General features: G+C 40.3%; 1 protein-coding gene across 1 annotated transcript; it reads left to right on the forward strand.

Moving 5' to 3' along the window:
- The first annotated feature begins 7,031 nt into the window (after positions 1 to 7,031).
- On the forward strand, positions 7,032 to 22,060 carry FAM81B (family with sequence similarity 81 member B). Its single transcript, XM_071448648.1, is given in 6 exon segments — positions 7,032 to 7,256; positions 19,509 to 19,630; positions 19,632 to 19,656; positions 21,836 to 21,892; positions 21,894 to 21,942; positions 21,945 to 22,060. Coding segments are annotated over 6 exon segments (594 nt in total).
- The last annotated feature ends 270 nt before the right edge of the window (positions 22,061 to 22,330 follow it).

Raw genomic sequence — 22,330 nt, forward strand, 5'->3', positions numbered from 1 at the left:
TAAGTGGGATGAATTTTTTCTTAATTCTTCTGTTTGGGAAAAGAATTTCTACCTCAAGAAATTTTTGGCATGAAAGAAAGATCAGCTGTGTAGATGAGATAATTTATTATTATATTACTTCAAGTTTTTCTCATTCTCAGAAGTTGAGATTTCCTGATCATCTCTACTCTGCTTTTTTGTAAATGATGTCTGAAACCAGTGGGATCCATTAACATTGCAATAAGATGAGGACATATTCCAGAAAGAAATGTCTTTCTAATAGTGATTCTTAAATTCATTCCTGATATTCATAGTGCAACATCTATTGCTACATTTTATACCAGTTTTCAGTTTCTGTTTTCTCTGTGGATTGCACTGACAAAGAAAAATACAAGCTTTTGGCTAGGTTTCATGTTCGTTATCCCAGGTTTTTATTGAGTTCTGTTTGTCATGAAATACTGTTCTTTGGGGTTACATTTACTCCAGGAACAACCAAAACCAAAACAAACTCCACAAACAATCTAAGAGGCAAAGAAAGAAACCGCTTGTGACAGTCTGATTCCATGTGAAAACTTCTGCTCTTTCTCTTTGTTTTTAAGCAGGATGCTCCACCAGGAATGGGATGAAAACAACTCGAACAATATCCTATAAGCAAAGCCATCAGTGGTGAATGAAAAAATGAGGAAGGGGATCTCATATGGCTTTTGGTGTTGAAGAATGCTGTGATCAACCCCAAACTTAAACATCCTGATAGTGAAATGAAGGTATGGCACATCTGAGAGAGTACTGACAAAGGAACTAAAAAGTTACACTATTGACAACTTGTCTAACTGAGTCAGCTGGGCCAGGGATGCATGACTGACTCTGAACACCATGAATGCCCAGTGCCATCTTTTAACGACAGGGTCCTCTAATGTAATCCTCCTTGGAGTGTGTGGAGATTCCTCCCTTGGGAGAGGACCTCAAGGTTACTCTCAAGGTTACTCCTTGAGGCTGTGTTGATATGGGTGAGAAACAGCAATCTCAATTTACTTGATTTCATATAGCGACTTCAATATTGCTTCATAAATGGCACACTACACTGTCCTAGTAGTTGTAGCCACGTATTACACATAGGAAATTATTTTGATTAAGATATTTTTGTCTAATCATTAGAGTGACAAATTTTTTTCAGTATACATCTGATTTACTTTCCTTAATCCCACAGGACAAAGTTGCATAAAGATTCACTTCCATATATAATCCTTCAGATTATAAACTGACAAAGTTGACAAAGACTGGGGCTAAGACTGTGACATCTCAAGAGTCAGAAATAGTTAACAGTATGCCCAGAGAGTTACAAAGAGTGAGTAGGGTGTTGAGAAACAAGGTCTTGCTTTGTCAGTGAAACAGACCTTAAAGCTTCAAAGGAGGGACTGTGAACAAAGGACCACCCGAGCATTTATATTTATACCCTTCACACATATTCTGGGGTATTCCTATTCAGTTCATCCCTGCTGTGGCTGTTGTCACCTGGCTGGCACCACAGGTTCCTGTGCCCTTTGTAAAGCAAGGAATTGGCACCAGTTTACAGTGTCTTGCTTCAGGCTCCTGCCACAGCAAGGGAGCTCAGTGTGGGGCGTGTACACCAGCTAGCTGGTTGGAAGGTAATTCTAGGGGGTGAGATTGCAACCACCAACTCACAGACCACTGGCTAAAGAAACTCACTGACCCATCAAGAATAAGAGTAAGACTGAGCAGGCAGACTAATTAACATCAGAAGTGAGAGAATCATTCAAGCAATAGAAGGTAGGATACTAATTAATAAGGAAACTAGGCAACTGGTAGCTAATGAATTGTGATTTCTTTGTTTGCCAAAATAGATATAAAATATAAAATTTAGAGAAGTTTTGCTGTGCTAGCTTTGTGGATTTACCATGCAGCACCTTCTTTGCACAACTGTTTGATAAACAAACATGTCAGCTCTGTGTATAAGATTGGCTTACTGCACACTGGGTGATGAATATGGCTTTTAGGGACAACAGTGGGATCCAGCTGCACCTAGACTCATCACAGAGAAGGAGTTCAGAAATCAAAGGTGTCCTTTCTGCCCCTCCAAACTGAAAGGGAGGACTTCTGTAATAAACTTTGTCTGAAGCTCCTAGTCTGCCCCGAGAGATGATTGCTCTCAAGATCTTCCCTCTCCCACTTTTATCATCCCACTACTCTGCGGGGCATTGTTACCATGAAAGATAAGCATATGTAAGCAGCATAAAGGAATTTTTTTATGTGTAAGAGTCATTTCACCCACAATTGCTCATGAAGTGTGTGAAAAATGTCAATCACTTGTTTTAAAATTTTAAAAGTTTAATAGTAATAAAATGGTTATAAAAACAGTAATAAAAATCAGAGTAATAAGAATTTCAACAATCAGAGTTAGGACAATAGAGGACAATAAAAAGCAAAGAAATACACTTGTCTGGATGCCTTCCTAGGGCAATTAAGCCCTGAAAGCACACCCACTAACAGAGGATTAACCCTTAAAAGCAATAGCCTATTGCATATTCGTATATCCCATACATGTTGCATAAATTCTTTTCAAACAAAGGGTGTTCTCTGGTTATTGTCAACTTCTTCCCTTTAATCCTCTTGGTTCCTCAGAGGTGGGAAGGAGGCAATAATTTTTCTTTTGGAGATTTAGGTGTCTTGTTGCTGTTATCTCTGTACAAAGAATTTCTTGGTTATCTCATCCTTTCTTGAGCTAGTTAAAAAAAGTATCTTATATTGTATAGTTTCTATTTTAGTATTATGTTATAACCTAAAACTACTTAAAAAAATTAATACAGTATAGCTTTCTAACATAACACATATAATATTCATTTTAATATCTGCGCAGAGCCAACCACGTAATATGTACTTTTCACAATGTGGAACTTAGCAATGCCTTGAAAGGACTAAGACTCGTCTTTAAAACAAACTGTGGGTCTGCCGGTAAATAAAGTTAGATACTGAGAGATAAAAAAAAATAAAAAAATGGGAAGGATTTCGCTGATTGATAAATGGAATGAGAGATTTGTCTTTACAAACAAACTCTAGGTGATGAATAAAATTGATACTGAGAGATGAAAGAAGCAATGGGAAGAACAATAAATTCCATAAGGAATTCCACTGAGTGACGCAAGGAAAAGACAAAGTCGGGGGATATACATTAGAAGGGGGTCTTAGGCATTTTGGGAAGTCTGTATCTCTCAAGTACCTCAGCCAATGGGGAAAGAGAGAGGGACACATGGTTGGGAAATTAGGATAAAAAGAAAGGAAGCTGCATCCTCCAAAAATTGTAGAGACCCCGGGGAAACCCCCCATGGCCTCTCCCTTTATTCTAATAGTCTTACAGGACTCCTATGTCTCCTTTTTAAACATAAATGTCTAGTGTTTGTGGATTAATTTTCTTGACACCCTGACCACACACCCCAAGAAAACTGGAAAAACACTGCCCTACTCCATTCCCCCAGGACATGGTGTGAGGTGGTATCAAATAACCTCAGGGTCTGCGCTGTGCTACTCCTGGCTGCGGCAAAAGTTAGCTCTCCTGTCCTGGATGGAGAAGCTGCTCCTGTCCTGGATGGAACCAGGACACTACAACTGGGCAAGGATTGGCTTCCTGTGCTGTTTATAGGGACATACAAAGCTCCTGGCTTCTCATCATGTCACTGAACAATCTCCTACTACTAGACCAAACATGTTTCATAGATAGTCAATGAATATGAAGAGTTTTTGGAATGCTGATAGGCTTGTATCTCTGCACAAACCTATGCACAATCATTTTAGATCCTCTGGAGCCCTCTTGCATGGCCACTGATTCCTTTCCCTTTCCCCATCCTCAGAGTCACTTATGTCTATCTTTATGTGTCTGCAGCAGAGATGCTGCCCTTGCACTTCTGCTACAAACATCAAAACGACCAAGGGAGGTAGAGTCACAGCACTTATTTCACGCTGGAGTTAACACAAAGATGAGTCTACACCATGTCCCACCTAGGTGCAGCAGGTTTCCGTGGTGGATGCTGCTGGATCTCTTGCCCTGTGGTGATGCTGAGCGCTGTTTCTGACACATGGCCCCTTTTCTGCCTCACAAGTCATGCTTTGGTTGACATCATGTGGCTGCTGCTTGAGGAAAAATCTCAGACATATCTGAAACATCTGACCTGCTAATTTCACTAGCCAGAAGAGTAAACTAACATGAACTCTTAAAAATGCTGACACCTTAATTTCTTTCTTTTATTGGCCAAATTTTATGCCATTAGTTTCAATGCCTCTTCGAGGTCATCTCTTTCAAAGCAGTTGAGTCACACAGCTTATTAGGCTCTGTCTCTGGATTTTGTCTGGAGCTTCTTCAGGCATGGAAGGTACTGTAGATAACTTCTAGGAGTAGGGAAAAACACCTACAGGACCAACTTTCAGCTATTTTTTTGTACAGGCATTACTTCCCCATGCTGAAGTACAGTAAATGTTTGTAGTAATTGGTCTAGGAGCTGAACGCCAATCACTATATTGAAACAGCAGCTGCACATAATTTATGTTGTTATGTAGTAAATTCCTGCAAGGTTTGGAAGGCTCTTTCAAGATCAGTGTTAAAATAGCTCCAGTGAAACCATTCCAGTCCTGACAATTAGTTTTGGTGTCTTTTAACTGAGCTCTGCACAGCAGGTGTGGCCCCTGGTTCTCAGAGAACATGGGAAAAATTGCAGCTGGGTTATAATGAGAAAGAAGGAGTGACTGAGACACTTCAGGAAGGTCACTGTGACCTACATCAACAGTGCAAATGGTTCTACTCCCTGCAGGCAAAAATTTCAGTATGCAAGTCACTGTGAACTGATCTTCATTGGTTATAAAATTTCTTCCTTGGGTATGGATTTCCAAAAGCTGAACAAAAAGAAGTGGTTTATGAAATATATTAATCAACTCAGTCAACAACTCAACAACTCAGGTTGTACAGGAGCCATTCTTCAGTTCTGAAAAGCATACCTACTTTCTCAGTCCTGTCCTTTGATCAGTGAGCAAGACTCATTTTTGGAATTGACACCATGCAGGGATGGTGGAAGTGGCTATTCAGGAAGGCACATACTGTGAGAGAGTCTCTGTGTCAGGAGTGACAGCAGTGTCCTGGAACAACATTTATATCTTGGATATATTTTCACCTATGCTTCTGTCAGCAGCTTGACCAGAAAATAGTCCAGATCCCCTTTAGCCATATTCCTGCCTGCTCTCTGCTGAATAAGCAGAGATGTGAGGACAGAACTGTCCAAGTTTGTCGTGAGTTGAGGGCACATGTTCATTTCTCACAGCCTTTTGAAATGTCACCACAGTAGATTGCCTTTCCTGTCATAAAATGGAGGGAACAACCTTAAGTAAGGACAAATTGATCAGCTCCACTTGATGTCAAATTTATAAATGTTTTTCCTCTGAATTTAATGCTGTCACTTTAATCTTGAGGGCTCCTGACTTAAACTTGGGTTTCCCAAAGTTGAAAATGTGGCTGTGACACCAGAAAAGTCTGTTAGGAAATGTTTCCAAGTTGTTGTTTTTTTTTTTCCCTAAAACACTCAGAAGTAACAATAATAAAAAGAGAAAATCTAGATGCCCAATTTGGATAGCTTTCTCCTTGTGTGAAAGGAGATACATTCCTTGCACGTATCGCTATATTGCTGTAAGTGTGCTCATCAAGCAGTGTCAGGACTAAACTACCATCAGATCTGTTTAACATGCCCAAGAAATTAGAAAATTGTTAAAAAGCTGTGAACAGCTGTGAAAGTTTCTTTTTGAGAAACTTCAAAGTCTTGAATTTTCTGCAAGTTTAGAGAGAATTATTAGTCATCCAGGGCTACATAGAAGTGTCACTACTGACCTTCACCATGGAAGTAATTTATTTAATTTTATATAATTTTGCCTAATTTTATTTGGTCTTCTGACCAGATAGAAGTGGAAAAAGAGCTTGAAGCTACCCCAGCTGCTCTGTCCTTGTGCTGGTGGAGAAGATTCACAGGCTATATTACTGAGAGTGAAGGAGGGAAGAAGGAAAAGAGGAAGGGAAGCAGTGAGGGGAAGGTCCCTGGGCCACCATGGGAAAATGAGGGCACCCCAGCAGAAGGGATGGGAAGGGTCCTGGGAGAGGGAGAAAGGAAAAGGGATTATTTTGGCAAGAGGCTATATAAAGCTACAGATTTTGGGACTGGTATTCTGTTCACCAAACAGTGTTTTGAGTGGGGTTCTGCTTGGTATAAGCATAGTGGGGACCCCAGCAGCCTGTGGCAAGCCCTGGTTTTGATTGTCCTGAAGAGACTTCCAAAAGAGAGATATGAATATGTCAATCAGTTGCACTGGGACCTGTAGGTGCCTCTGTGTTTGTCCAGTGCCCCTTGTAAAGGGTAAGAGAGATGCTGGGGCTGCCATAAAGAAGCACTTTCATGTTTATCCTACCAGAGAACAGCAGGATAAACATATTTGAGCCCCTGGCTCAGCAGGGGTTTTAGGCAGCAGCTTCAGAGGAGGCAGTAGTTGTAAGAAAACTTGTAGGATTTCAGACCTCTTTACATTGGGTAGCTGCATGTAAAGCAAGGCAAGCACAAGGAGCTGCTGGTTTCAGCATGTGCTCCCCTTTTGGCCCACTCTCAGTCAGGAACCTGGGGATGTTCTGTACAAGCACCACCATATCCACTTGGGTGTTTTTGAACATGGTCACTGACCATGTTATTTTTGTCTTTATTTAAATTGACACAGGAAGAGCTTAAAATGAGGATTTCAATAATGGCATTACAGAAGCACCTCAAAACCTCTGCCTCTGAACATTAGCCTAGATCCTGATGCTATCTGGGTTTTGTGTAATTGCTAGCAAAATATCACTTACATCTCCAAGGCCATTAAGGGGACCAATGCTCAAATTAGCCCTCCACGTTGCTGTTTCTAGAGCTATTGCAGAGATGGAGCCGTGTGGGGGAGGATCAAAGCCCCAGTACAGCAGCCAGCCTTGACAGCCAGGGTGAGACTGGCCCCACTGCAGGCAGGAGACCATGCTGACCATGACAGGGGTTCTTTGTTTTCATAGCATAGACCCTTCCCCTCCTCTTTGCCTTGGAGACAGGGCTCACCTGCTGGAAGAGCAATTATCCAGTCAGGAGAGGACTGTGGCTTTCCATGTCTCCTACCTTGAGGGAAGCAAAGGTTCTCAGCACAAGGAGACTGATGCCCAGCTGCTGAAGAACCACATCCCAAACATTGTCAAAAAGCTCAGCCAGGATATTGAGGTAAGATGTAGCAAAGAGCATTTCCCTTCCTCTAGTAGTGCAGCTCTAGCCCATGGTGCATCCAGCACTAAGATTGGCTCCAGTGGCAGCAAAGTTCTCACCATGGCCACCACATTGCAGTTAAATTCTGATTTTATTCTTGTATAACGGCACTTGCAGTTACTTATGAAAACCAAGGGGAGGGGACTAGGGAAAGTAAAGGAAAAAAAGTCATATGAAATAGAAAGCAGATTAATGAGTCTTGGTCGTGTTTTGGTTCAAAGGCTTAGATTCTATTTGACTTCAGTATATTTGTTGGGGTGTGGAGACTGAGCTCAATGGAAATACAGATAGTGCAGGGTATTTTTTTCAAGGGAAATAAAGAGTGAGTGTATTTCTATCTAAAGTATAACATCAAAACTCAAGCTTTGGTTTACTTCTTACTTTTCCTTACTCAAATATTCTAATCTATACAAAATTCTTCATAATCAAAACTCTTTACAAAGTTCAGTACAGATGGCAATGAAAGTTCAGGCTCACTTTCTATTTAAACTGATACATGGTTTTGTACTGGAGATGCATAATGGGTTTCCCTTCTCCTGCCTAAAGACCTTTGATTACTTACTATTATTTGTCAAATTTATATGTGACATTTACCAACCTCTGTTTCAAGCAAAGATGTAATAGAATTTCAGATTTTTTTGTTGTTGTTTTTGAAGCCTCAAAAGTCTTACAAATGCCACTAAATTCAATTGGTTTTCTGTGTACTTCAATAAACAATTGATTTTCTATACACTTATCTCAAGAACTATGCAGTCATGGCTCATCTGAATTTAATTTGAGTTAAAATTAGGGTCTATGATAATTTCATACTGATTTTTTTTCCAAGACTTTGATAGTATGGTAGTAAGCAATGCTATAAAACCACTTCCTTATTTTAGACTATCCAGTTCCTCTAACACCATCTGCAGATCAAGTATCTGCAGTACAGCAGATCAAGTGTCTGCACTACAGCTTTGCTAGAAATATTCTCTAAGCATCTAAATATGCTGTAAGCATCCAAAGGTAATATTTTCCTTTGTTGCTGTAAATTGCTCTGCTCTAGGTCCTAATCCCAGGTGCTTGTTTGCTTAGTGTATTATGGTTGTGAGGATTTGATAAGGCTAGAGCACCAACAGCAAAGAAAACAATGAAGTGAGAACATGTCAAAGCCTCTAAAGAATTAGCAGAGATTTGGAGAATTGCTTTTGGCATGTAGCAAATCAGAGTGGCTGATCAATGTTGATTTCTCAAGCATTAACACAAAAAGAAAGGTTCCACAAGGAAATCTGATTCCCTCATACTCTAAATCTTTCCCAAAGCAGGAAGAATATCCTTCAACAAAGCCTGTGTTGGAGAAAATGCTGGTTTGCTGTTGCCACTAAGAATGAAACTGAGCCTGACTAAAGACACTCCTCTTGAGACAATCCTCTTGAGACTAAAGGCAGAGGCAGAGAAATGTCCCAGTTGATCAGGGACATGAAAGGAACTAGTGCCAAGTGGAAAATCATGGAATGGTTGTTGATGGAAAGGGTCTTAAAGATCAGACCTTTGATAAGACATCCTTCATCAGGCCAGGACAGGATTGCAAACTGCAAGAGAAAATCATTTCTACTAAAAGTCTTGGGGTAGAGGAGAGATGTGCCTACCATCAGTTCTGACAACACCCATAAGATATTTGTTTATCAATTGAGATTCTGTGCACAGACTTGGGGTGACCATCAGCCAGGAGCAGCATGGCTTCATTTTACCCAGGGATGGTGAGCTCCAGGACAGTAATGCTGGCAGGAGTCCAGGGAACAAGATGGAGAAGGAGACTTTTGATTTCCCTCAATAAACAAAAGGCAGCTGCTTTTCATCCTAATGAATGGCTGTATCTCATCCTGCTTTTGCAGCAAGGGTTTGGTGGTCCCATTCTGTATCTCTGTCTTCATGGACTTGTGGTATCAGGCTCGCATCAGTGTTAAATACACTGCCAAAAATACACTTGTGTTATGCAGTACATTCCACCCTTTAAGAATGTTATTTTCTGATGCAGAACAAAAATGGGAATGCCCAGGATACTCAGAATTTTGGTTGTCCATACTCTGTGTGCAAGGGGGGCAAGGAACAGGTGCATAAATGACAGATTTAAAAACATATTTTATTTCAGAGTTATTACAGCTTTCTCCATCACCTGTGCCCCAGGTTTCATGGATGTTAAATTGTCTCCCTTTGCTGGAAAAGTGCGACTGGCACAACTATGACACAACCCAGCAGGACTGTCCCTGTGGACTCCCACAGCTCATGGCCTGTGGGACCAACAAACCCATCAGCAACAATTTTTGCAAACTTTAAGCATTTACAATTGAAATTTTCCTTCATATTTGTCCTTTTCTATATTATTAAAAAATAAAATCCACTCAATGGGGAACATTTAAACTAAAAAGCCAATAAAAGAAAAAAACTGTATTTTACAGAACAGGGTATTTATTTTCAAAGGGGTTAGAGCTGTGCTTTGACTGGATGAGTGTTGTGTAGTGCTGAATTACACTGAAATATCAGCCTCAGGCCTCTCTTTTCAGTCCAACAAGTAAAATCAGATTTTTAAAAACCATTCCCTGGCTCCTCTCTGTATCTGTTAAAGGTCACAGAAACTGCACAAGGGTTTCCTTAAATTAATATTTGTGACCTATTCAGATACCCTCAGGATGAGTCACTTCAGAAGAGCCTACTCCTTCCATCTTTAGATCAGACCTCTAAAACTGCAATGAATCACAAATCAGGACACATACTGAATTACAGGGGTAGGACAAGATGTCAAAGACCTACTTCTGCTGGGCTGTATCCTTGTTCAGGGCTGGTAGGGTGTATCCGGAAAGCACTTTGGCAGCAGGTCTATGCTTTCACTGGAACCAAACCCTGCCCTGCACACAATAAGGACATCCCTTCATGCAAATGCCTTCTCCACTTAGCCATTGACCCCCTCCTAGAAAACACCCTCTGTTCCCTGCTACAAGGAAGCCAAAGTAGTGTGTTATTCTTTAAGGGCTGCACTGTACTGCAGGAGTTTGAGGGGGAGAATAAAATTAATTTCCTAATTTTTGCATTTCCTAGTTTCTTCTACACTTTTCAACCTAAAGTGTGTTTCTAAAGGGAAAATGGATGTATTATTTGTGCAGCTATAAATTTTTGAGAAAAAAAATGTAGTTACTTTCCCCAAGAAAGAAAAACAAGCTGAGGCACTGAAAAAGGCTGTCCACAGAAGTTGTAGATGCCCCATCTGTTCAAAGCCAGATTGGATGGGCTTTGGGCAGCCTCGTCCAATGGAATGTCTCCCAGGGAAGCTGGAATAAGACAGCCTTTACGGTCCTTTCCAACCCATTGTGTGATTCTGTGATTCTGTAACCTGCTCCCAGAAATGGTGCTTTGAGTTGTATTTTGAAATGCTCATTTTGAGATGCAAACAAGGATATGGGATTGTGCCACTATGGAAACTAATTTGGCAGTTCGAAGTCCGACCATAAATAGACCTAGTATTGGAGACCTCTGTGGAAGGATGACAATGTGTTGAGGTTTAAGACAGTTTAAAAGGTGGACACTCTAAAATGGGTTACCTCCACTTAGTTTCAACCAATTCCTTTCCACCAACAAGGAGAAAATTAGTAAGAGCAGAAACAAGGGAAAAAACCAACAGTTTACTAACAAACAAAGCAGCAACAGGAAAAAAGTGGATAATTACTAGGTATGACCTCCTCAGGAACAAAGAGAAACCCAGAATGGTAGGGTAACTCCCACCCTTCCCAAGATGAAGGCTGCCACGGGCAACCTCATGTAGGGAGAAAAAGGGAAGTGGCTTCAGCCTTCCTCCCCCTCTTTACTGCTTATCCCTCAGAGCAGCAGCACCTCTGCTGAGAAAGACAGCCTGCTGTGTTCCAGCAGCTGGCACTCGGTCAGGGTCTGGAACTCATCCAGGGGCTTTGCCTTCCCATGGCCTGAGACAGCAGCACAGGGCAGGGCAGGGCAGGGCAGGGCTGGGCATAGCAGGGCAGGGCAGGGCAGGGCAGGGCAGGGCAGGGCTGGGCAGGGCAGGGCAGGGCAGGGCTGGGCAGGGCTGGGCAGGGCAGGGCAGGGCAGGGCTGGGCAGGGCAGGGCAGGGCTGGGCAGGGCAGGGCATAGCAGGGCAGGGCAGGGCTGGGCAGGGCTGGGCATAGCAGGGCAGGGCAGGGCTGGGCATAGCAGGGCAGGGCAGGGCAGGGCTGGGCAGGGCAAGGCAAGGCAAGGTAAGGAAAAGCACAGTCACAAGGTCTCCTTGGCCAGCCACGGAGTGAAGCCACCTGGCCCAGAGGAGCTGCAGCTGCAGGCAAACACTTGCAGAATTTCCCTTGAGGCAGTACAAGACAGAAAAAAATACTTAAAAATAAACAAAGTGGAGAGAGCTTGCCTTCCTTCCTTGTGCTTTGACCTTCTAAAGGGACCATGGCAAACCTCCCAGCCTTGCAATTCCATTTCCAGATGTACCCCTGGACATTAAAGTAACACATTTTTGGCACAGATGGATATGGAATACAGCAGCATTTGGGTTATCCTAGGACACTCCTTTTAATTTCTGCTAGCCCATTGGTGCAGAGGCAATTCAGAGTAGCATAAATGTATTTCACACTCATTTTATATCTCCATTTTAGTACCAGATATAAGCTTTCACTCTGTCATGCTAGAAAAAAAATTCAAGCCAGGAAAAAATAACTATACTTTCCTGTCTTATTCTTCATCACACACTAAAAATTTTGGTGATATTTGTTCTTTTCTATCTTGTCTGGATTTCATCTGAAGTAGTTATTTCTTCCTACTTATAAAACTCTGCAGTTTTTTCAGTAAAATCTGTATTTTTTCTTTTGGAAAGTAGGTCTTGTTGAGGAAACTTGAGTTATTCCTTTGGTGAGATTATAAATTTCCATTGATACAAGTAATTGGCTGTATTTAACATGTGTTTAACATATGTGGACTTTCATGGAGCATTTTGTGACAAAAATACTATGATTCAAAAAGAAAGACAAAGTGGAACTGTGCTATGTAAGAGAACATACTCCGGAGGCCACTTATACACTTTTCCTATACAACTCTGCTGTTGACATTTTTGGATAACACAAAAATAGATCAACTAGGAATGAGGCAATAATAAAGAATAACCAGTAATATTGTTAATATGGTCTGACTGAGAAACAAGAGATATTTCCGAACAAGAGATTCCGAACAAGAGGTATTTCATGACTGAGTGTCCCCTGAAAAGTTTGGGGAATACAGAAGGTAAATAATTAAATAACTTTTGTAATAATGCGGCATAAGAAATGCCAGGAGTATGCCCTTGGGCAAGAGAGGCACAGAGAAACAGGGAGCTTAAAAACACTCTTCGTATGGCACAGAATAGTGTACCAACCCCAGCATCCCCTTTCTGAAATTAAGAAAATTATGTGCTGTAAAGAAGAGCTAGGAATGCAATGGTGGGATAGGGAAAATTGCTGTGTGAGTGTCTATGCACAATTTATAGAAAAGAATGCATCCAAAGATATCTTCCTTTCTGTGTATAATCACCTGGAGAGCAAGGAAAAAATCATAGGGTACCAAAGGATCCCAGACCACTGCAGAGAGAGACAGGGAATCCAAGATGAGAAAGTGATGCCAACACATCCAAAACTGGCAAAGAAAGATGTGGGAGCATTTTAATTCTGTGGTTGATTTACTTTAGAACAAAATAGGTGAACCTGCAAGAGTCTCCTGATGTTTTTAAATTCAGGTTGACAGACTTCCTAGGCTTATGCTTTTAGGAAAGCCATGACCTCATTCTCCTCCATACAGGAGTCTAATATACACTGTTCCTACCATGACTTTTCCTAGGTGTGATGCTTCCCTTCATCATCTGCACTGGAGCTTGGTCCATCTTCTGTGCTGGGGTGTCTGCCTGCAGCAGAGGAAAGAAGAGCAAATTGGGAAAGCAGGACAAGAGGATCATTGTGGGAAAAAAGGCCAGTCCACTTCTACTTGCATGAAGAAGAAATAAGTCAACCCACACTCAGAAGAAACAAGAGGCTGAGCACTCACCAAGTGCCACAACAATGTTATGGGGCCCCCTCTTCCTTCCTTGTCCCTATGTTAGGTGCACTGGTTAGTGTTTTCCACATCTGAAAAGGGGGATCTCAGAACAAGTAAAAGTAGAAAATGTACAACGAAGGCACCAAAGTAATCATTGTATGATGCTAGAAACAAAGTCCTTAGCCCCCTTTTTTTTTTAAGATGAGAAAAAGGAAAATGACATTAAAGGAAAGGAAAATGACATTAAAGGAAAATGACATTAAAGGCAAGCTTCATTAAAAGCAACTGCACTTGTTTTTTAACTTCATTAAAAGCAACTGCACTTGCAAAAAGGAATTGCACTTCTAGACCTGCCATTTCAATGGCAACATTACACTACAGTTTTACATGAATGATTGCCATAAAACATTACACTACAGTTTTACATGAATGATTGCCATAAAACTAAGGCATAGTGTAGTTTGGTGTAATTCAGGATTCATCAGTGCTTTCTTGTTTTTTTTGCTGCTGAAGTTCCCCTTGGGAAATGCCAAGCTTTAACTGCGCTCCTGCCACCAGCACTGTGGTTGAGATGCGAGCCGGAACTGACAGAGGACTGCCACTACATCATTAATTTTTCACATTTTCCTGTTCTTGAGTTTCAGGATTTGAAATTGTTATGTACTTTCAGAACAGTACAGAGTGATCGGAGACAAATGCTCATGTTTATGTAATTTACTCTTGTTGAGTCAGATGAAACCTTCCAAATGGAAACTTGTGATGGCAGCTTTCCTCTTTTTTTGTAGCCCAACCTTAATCCAATACCATCTGGGGATAAATAAACTTTAAAGGGAGTAACTGCTCTTTCTCACAGCAGATGATATATTCTCCTATATTCTGTCATAAATAAAATATTAATGTGGATTGTTTCTTAATTCAAATTGTGTCTATTCTTTTACTGTCTCTTCCCTTGAAAAATAGATGGATACTTGCTGACTGTGGTGCATTTTGTTAATGTTCAGGCCTTCTGAGTACATTTCTACACTATGTAAATATTTATGTGTCAAGTAGAAGTGATCTTTTAAAAAACGGCCTTCAACATCTTGGCTATACTGGCATTCCTATTGAATGAAATATATATTTAATTTGCATTCTGCCTCTTAATAAGAATTTCTTTTGGTGTGGGAATATCTATTACAGTAACAAGAATTAGGTAATAAACTGTAAAAAAAGCCACTCTTCTGATAAATACAGATTCATTTTTTTCAGTCACACTGAGAAAAGAATAAATGAATTAAAAAATGAACAAGTCTACCAATCCACAGATGGTTACACGTGTATTACTTTATCTCATAGACATTTTTGTTGCTCAGGGAAAAGGTCCAACACAATACTATGCAATCAAAAGCCTTGGTGTGCACCTGTGAGGTTGTTCAACTCTTCATAAAATGCAATACAGGAGTTTAATATACACTGTTCCATGACTTTCAATTATAAAGGTCCTTGAAATATATAGATGACTTTCATCTCTAATTAAATTCTTTGATATAACCATCAGAGGTTTTAATTTCCTTATACTTTTTAATCTATATTCAAAGCTCGCACCTTCTGTACTATTCCCAGTCCATCTGCACTGGTGCTGGCATTCTCCTCAGACTCTGTTTTCTGTAACTGGAAAATCATGATCTCACTGTAAGCTGTGGAATGTCTCCTCTGGGAAACAACAAATTAGAGTAACATTTATGCAAATCCCAAGCATCCTTATTCTCTTCCTCATGTAGTCTGCCAAACTGCAATAATGCATTTAACCACTTTGCACACAATAATGATGTTATGTGAAGGGAAAATGAGATGTCAGAGGGCACAAAGGTGCATCAAGTCTTGAGACACTTCAAAGGCACTTGAGAGTCTTTGCAAAACTTTTCATATCTGTGGGTCCTCAGGCAGTGCTCTCAACCCTCCAGTTACACAGTAATGTGGATGGAGTTGCATTAACCCCCTGCTGAAACCTTCTTCTCTCCTCTCTTCAAACCTCCTATTTGTAAGAATTCCCTGTATAGAATATTCAGGATTCTTTCTCTTGTAACTGAATATCTGCTCCATTAATCCTCTTCTTTCTTACTTTGTGTGCTGCTTGTGAAGCCTTGAAGCTCTTGCCTTGTGTTTCCCAGGGGAGTGGTGAGCCCTGGTCCCCTGGTCCTTCAAATCAATGCCTCCTTTTGATTGCAATTCTGGCCTTTGCCTCTCTTATCTGCATTTAACTTGCATTTGCTTGATCTATGCACTCCAGAGGTGTACCTCAGTGTCCATGCATCACCAGGTGATGACAAAAAGCTGGTCTATTTAGGCTGTCAGCAAAGTGATTGAGGGCTTTTCATTATGGTAATTCACTCCGACTGCTTTAATGTGATGAACAGGGTGCCATGAAACAGCAGAACAAACCTCTTAATCAGCATCCATTTGAAACACTAAGAAAAAGCTAATGAAGATCTATGCCATAAAATAATGAAAACACTATTCATAAAATAATGAAAATATTATTCATAAAATAATGAAAAGGAAAGTGTGTTGTCCCACAAGCTAATTAACAAAGTGAGGCACTGAATGCCATCTGTAAGAAAGGTAGAGACCAATTAACTTTCCATACTTTAAAGAAAGGTACAAAAAAAAAAAGGTTCTATTTACCTTTATAATTGTGGTTAATTTGTGACTTGCCTAATATACAAAAGAAAAAAATCTTTATGCATTTGCACATCTACCCACTTCTCAGACAGCTGCATGGGACAGTGATGCTGCTGATGAAGAAAGGTGAGCATGCCTTACAGTGGCTGCACAACCTCATGAGCCCACAGTTTTGTGATTTGTTTATCATTTACTTAGTGTATGTTTGCTTCTATAGATTCAGAAATACTTTTGGGGTGAGATGTTACTCTGGTGAAGGTTTAGAGAAGAGGGAGCTCCAGGAAAGGATGCAACGAACAAAAGTATCTTGCATCCATATTCAGAACAATGAAAAACAGCTAAGCACTGAATAGCAGACCTAGTGCAAAAAATTTAAAATTGGACTATAACAATCCTTCACTAACAATATTTCAAAGGCAATAGTTCTACCCCTTAAAATTGTAAGTAATTGAGTAAAGGCTTATTTTAAGTAAAACTTAATCTAAGTTCTATTCAGCAGTAAAAATAGACTAGAACTTTAAAAGAGAATTCTCATCAAGAGAAAGGAAAATGAATACAGGTGAATGAGGCAATAACAGGCTAAAGTGGTCAGCATATTAAAGTTGGGGAAAGAGAAGGAGAAACAGGGAGACAGAGAGCAGTAAATGATAGAGATCAAGATGATGCAAAAGGGACAAGAAATGTCACCAATCTAAGAGGAAAGAAAAACCAGAAAAATGTCAGAAAAGAAACTGGAAACTGAATAGAAGTAAAAGCTGAGATTATCAAAAGCTAATGAGACCCTACTAATGTTGTGATCAGAAATAGAAATCTTGAAGAGAAGAGGCTTTGTAGACACTAAGATGTGTTGGCATTGAATATTTAAAATAAAATACAAGGTATTTATTTACTAAATACCAATATATTTTTCCAGTTAATATAAAATTTAAATAAATTCAATGTCCTTTAGGGATTATCTGTCTCCTTTCAAACTTCTGCTTTAGAAGTCTACCAGATTTATGTGCTCTTTTTATAGAACTGAAATAAAATTTAACTTCTGGAACAGACTGGATCTTCTGCATATAACTTGACAAATCAAAAACACTTTTAAAGCCCAGTTACCTCTTCAATTAATGTGCAGCTGTCAGGGACCCAGTCATCTTTGACTGCAGTCTGCAGTTGTGCTGTAAATGTACAAACTGATATTTATACTGAAATCCAGATGAATTTTAAACACATTGCAGGATTTCATGGTAATTGAGCCTTGCTCAGAAATTTGACCTTTCACAGAAGAGTGGATGCTTATCTCTTCCTTCTTGGAGTCAGTTAGGTTAGAATAGCTGTGTTCTACTGCCTAGAGTAATTTCAATAGACATATTAGATAGATCTTTTTTCACATATGAAAATTAACTGTAGTACTACTGGAGTATGCTCTTATTAAATATCCATGAGTATCTCTTCATTAATATTTCAAGTCTTTGCTGGGCCAAAGAGTGCAGTAAACTATCTGTGGCCTTACTCCTGCTATATATATATAGTTGTAAGCTCCATAGAAGAGGGATACTAATGGGAGAAAGTTTAAAAAGTAAAATAATTACATCATCATCATCATCATCATTATTATAATTATTATTATCATTATTATTAATAATAACAATGATAACAATAACAATAACAACAGCAACGAATAATAATAATAATAATAATAATAATAATAATAATAATAATAATAATAATAATATTGTCATAAGCAAGTGTGTCCCTCAAGATTGAGCCCAGCCACCTTCATCCTCCTCGGCATCTTGGCTGAGGTTGGCAGGATCTGCATCCCAAAGGGACCATTATGCTCATTTGATCTGAACCACAGAGGCCATGTAACCTCATAAGGTTACTGCTAGTGTGGTTCATAACAATAATTTTCAGTATTTGTAATGTAACTTTGTAAAAAGTCAATGATATCCACAGTTCTCCCTTTCTCCTCAAGGCAGACTTTACCAAATCTTTCCTAAGTCACCTAAACACAGTCTCAAATAACTAATTTTTATGTATAAATATCTTCTTTTTCCTTTTCCATTTGCAGAGAAATTGAGGTAGAATCAGATGCCAGCTTCCAGGGTTTGGTTTTGAGCCTTTGAACAAAAATGGCCATTGATTCTAGTTTATGCATAATTTATTCACCTTATTCCAGTGTCCTGGCTCTGGTCAGGACAGGGTTAATTTTTGCAGTAACCAGGAGGGGCCTGACTGGAACACAGAGGTTGTTTGATACTACTCATGTAACAAACAGCCCTGTAGATCTCTCCTTCCCCTGCTGAGGTGGGAAACTCCCCTGCATCACAAACACACGATCACAGCACCATTTTATTTTCTTTTGAGCAAAGATTAGTGCTTCAGGAAACAAACTTTTTGACCACAGGTGCTTGGTTTAAACTAAAAATAACAAACCCAATCCAACAATTTTTTTGTTCTTGAAAAATTAAATCTTAGAACTACTTAAATGACTAATAGTGATAAACTGACTTAACAACTGCTTCTGTAAGGGGACTGTTGAACGTAAAAGAGAGCTTTAGATGATGTATTAGGAATAAATTGTTTATTGTGGGGGTGGTGAAGTGCTAGCAGAGATTGCTTAGAGAAGCTGTGGATAACACTTCCCTGGAGCTGTTGAAACCAGGTTGGACAGGGCTTGGAGCAAGCTGGTCTGGGGGACGTGTCCCAGGACACAGTGGAGGTGTTGGAACAAGATGATCTCTAAGGCCCCTTCCAACCCAAACCATTCTATGATTCTATGATTTTGAAAAGATAGTACCTATAGCAAACTGAAATAACATATGAATTGGATAGATTTTGCTATTGTTAGGGTTTTTTCCCACTCCTACAGTTATTATCACTTCACTTGACTGATGCAGAGCTGTTATTACTCACTCTCTTATATAAAACACTTCAGTTCAAACATCCTTTTGAAAAGTGATATTAAATATTAGAAGGACTGGAAGCAAGCAGGCTTTTCATCCTAACTGAGGCCCAAACAAATTGTGATTATTGCTTGCTAGCAAGCATATGTTTGAAATTAACACAATGACATTAAAATTTTTGTGATACTTGCCTGTCTTCAGGTTCTGCCTGCTTTAATGCCTTTGTGTGGGCTTTCACACGTCTCTCCAACTGCTGCCTCAAAGGCAACTCTGCATTCTCTTTTTGTTTTACTTCCAAGCATTTTTGTCCTTACAAACATAATTTTCAAACTACATTCACTGATGCCCAACAACACAGTCCATGTTAAATGGGATGGTGTAGTTTCTTCAAACAGAGTTAAATCAAATGTGAAATTCACGCTTTTCACCCCTCAGGTATTTTCCTAAAGTAGACACACTGCAGAAATTGTATTTTGGCATGTAGGTGCAACCTTCAAGATAAGGACCGATGAAAAAATTAAATTTAGGAGTCACTAGGAACTATTGAGGACATTTGGAATAATTTAAACAATTTACTCAAGTGACTCAAGACTACTCCGTAGTCTAACAGAGACATAGTCATAATTTTAGGTTGACAAGTATTCTAAATGACTTCAGGGATCAGCTACCCTTTCACCAGATGTGTACAGAAGCACCAGTGACATGGTCTCAGGAAAACCAAGCCTAGCACAGGCATTGGCTTGGTAAAGGAGAGACTGGTAAGACTCTCCAGGATGACATCCCACTACACTGGGGTGGCCGCCAGGCATGCCAGGGACAGGAATGAGCAGCAACACTCCTTCACCCTGATCCCAGGAGGTACCAAATCATGCACACAAACCCTGAGATCCAACACAAAACCAGGTGCCTTAGGACACAGCCAGCAAAATGGCAAGTTATAATCAGAGTATACAGACATTAATTTTGGAAGGCAAATCTGCAAGATAAGGTTGAACCCTTTGCTCAAGCAGGGCCAACAGTAAAGTCAGGCCCTGATCCTTATCTGAGGGGTTTTTGTTCCCAAAGACAGAGATCTCACACAGAGCGCCGGACATCCTGGGAAGGGAAGTAATCCTGGATTATGGCACTACTTTACATCTGTGTAACCCCAATGTACTCAGTCATGGTGTTTCCCTGTACCGAGGTGAGCACTGGTGCCATCACAGAGAACCATCCAGTATCATTCATTGACAAGGAATGATAGAATGATGATCTCTTCTTCCTTAGAAAAGGAAGAGATTGTCTGTTCCAGGTTTTAAACTTAAACAAACCCTCACCATAGTATTACTTTGGTCAGTAATAATACGGCATGTTTCTGTTCCACAGCAGCAGTTAGTCCTTGGCACAGAAACAAGCCTTTCAATGAATTCCTTCACAGCTTTTAAAGTTTCTCTTCCTTTGCTTTGTGCAATTAATTCCACTTCAGAATTCAAAAGCAATTAGAATACGATCACTGTATCTTAGCATCAGGGTGAAGGCCGCAGATCAAAATCAGATTTAGAAATTGCTTAGAACTATTATGCTCCTAGACTTTAATCTCCATTTATTCTGCCTGATGATAATCTTTTGTACTCAAGGCAACCAACACTCAGTGCAGCCAGGAAGATATTAAAAATGTTTCTGACTTCTCCGTTGGTATCTCAAAGGTATCATTTGAATTTCCTTCCTCCACTAACAGATTTTGTGATTATTTTGCAGAAAGCACACCAATAAATGTGGTTACCCTCCGCTGAGACGGACTGCTGTGACAAAAAAATACAGCAATACCAGGAGTTAAATCTTTCAAAGCCCCGCTTAAATAAGTTGAATAAGGAATGCATTATTGTCTGTACAAATACATGTACATAGAGGCGTGTATGGTACTCCTTTGCATGTCATTTCAGTGGAAGCACAGCTCAGGCCCTGGGAGCTGAAGGAAAACTCAGCAGGGGTGCTAGAGAAATGCAGGTGATGAGCTTCAGCCTGCACCAGGAGGGCAGTTCTGCTCAGCAGATCCTGCTCTGGCAGCTGTCTTCAGTAATGCTCCTTTGCACATCAGTCTGAGAGGGGATGCCATCCCAAGGGATGATGGATCTTGCAGGCTGTCTGCGGGTGATGAAGCCATCCTGGGAGCGCAGGGCAGCAGCTCAGTTATTCATGGAAATGACTCACTCCATCAGCCACCTGTGCCCCGCAGCAGTGTTTGTAAACTCAGAGCCCTGTTCCAACACAACAATTCTGCCAGGCTGGCAAACACCTTCCCTGGGAGGCAGAGCCACAGGACTCCCTTGTGTTGCAAGGGCTAAAGAAGGTCAGAGGAATTTGACCATATTGACAAGACTTGGAGTTGACCAGAGGATGCGGTGCAACTTGAAGACCAAGGGGTGGGCAACTGGGCAGCTCAGGTTTGAGCATACCAGCAAGGGGGAATTGCCTCCAAGAGTTGTACTGGCTCAGAAGTGGGAGGGCACAGCTCACTGTCCCTCAGACAGACAGCTCTTTCAGGGTTCAGCCTCATTATTCGTGCCAGCAGCTGGGCTGGGTTTACACCACTGCATTGCACTTCTTTGGTAGGAAAGCTTGAGATGGGCTCATGAAAGCAACTTGAAAAGAATTATTTATGTTCAGAGTCTCACACGGCACAGTATGAGATGAAATCATTGGATTTAAATGATTGAATATAAATAAATAAATAAATATTTTAAAACACATTTGTCCTGGCACAGACAGGAAAAGGAATTTCCTGGTTTACTTGGTTCATTGTGGAAAAGACAATTGACACTTTCTCTGGGGTCCCAGACCTCTCCTTGCAATTTATGGAGTGCTGCCCCACATGGGATAAGAAAGCTAGACCAACTGAAAATGTGGATAGCAGAAGACTGGTTAATGTGTGCAGGAACCTGTATTATGTATTTAAAGGAAAGAGCAGAAAAAAGAGCAGAAGAAAAGCTGGGATTTCCATCACTAAAACCAGAAAAAAACTGATAAATCACAGAAGTATGAAAAGTTGTATCAGATGAAAAGTGATTTAAAAAACTGCATGCAAGAACTGCCAAATTTAAAAGACAGATCTGGAAAGAGCTTGAGGAAGTGCAAAATGAACAGAGATCATATGAGAATAGGATTTCATTCAATTTATTTTAAAAATATATTTTTACAGTAACCTGCTGCTGGAGAAACCACTTTCAAACAAGGACAAAAAGATATTGAAGTGACTCTGTCTCTCTCAAAAACCTCTCACACAGCCGTCTCTCAGTTTAGACCACCTGTCTTTGCAAAGAGCCACCATGACTTTTGCACAAGTTTCAAGGTAATGGTTTTTCATTTAAAGGCAATGTCACAATCTGTTTTCCAGCTTTTTTAGAGCACCTATTTCTTTTTAGAAAGATCCCTAATCTTCATATGGAGGCAGCA

This window comes from Agelaius tricolor, unplaced genomic scaffold (genome assembly GCF_023055355.1).
Source record: "Agelaius tricolor isolate 1412-34295 unplaced genomic scaffold, bAgeTri1.0.p SCAF_27, whole genome shotgun sequence".
NCBI lineage: Eukaryota > Metazoa > Chordata > Aves > Passeriformes > Icteridae > Agelaius > Agelaius tricolor.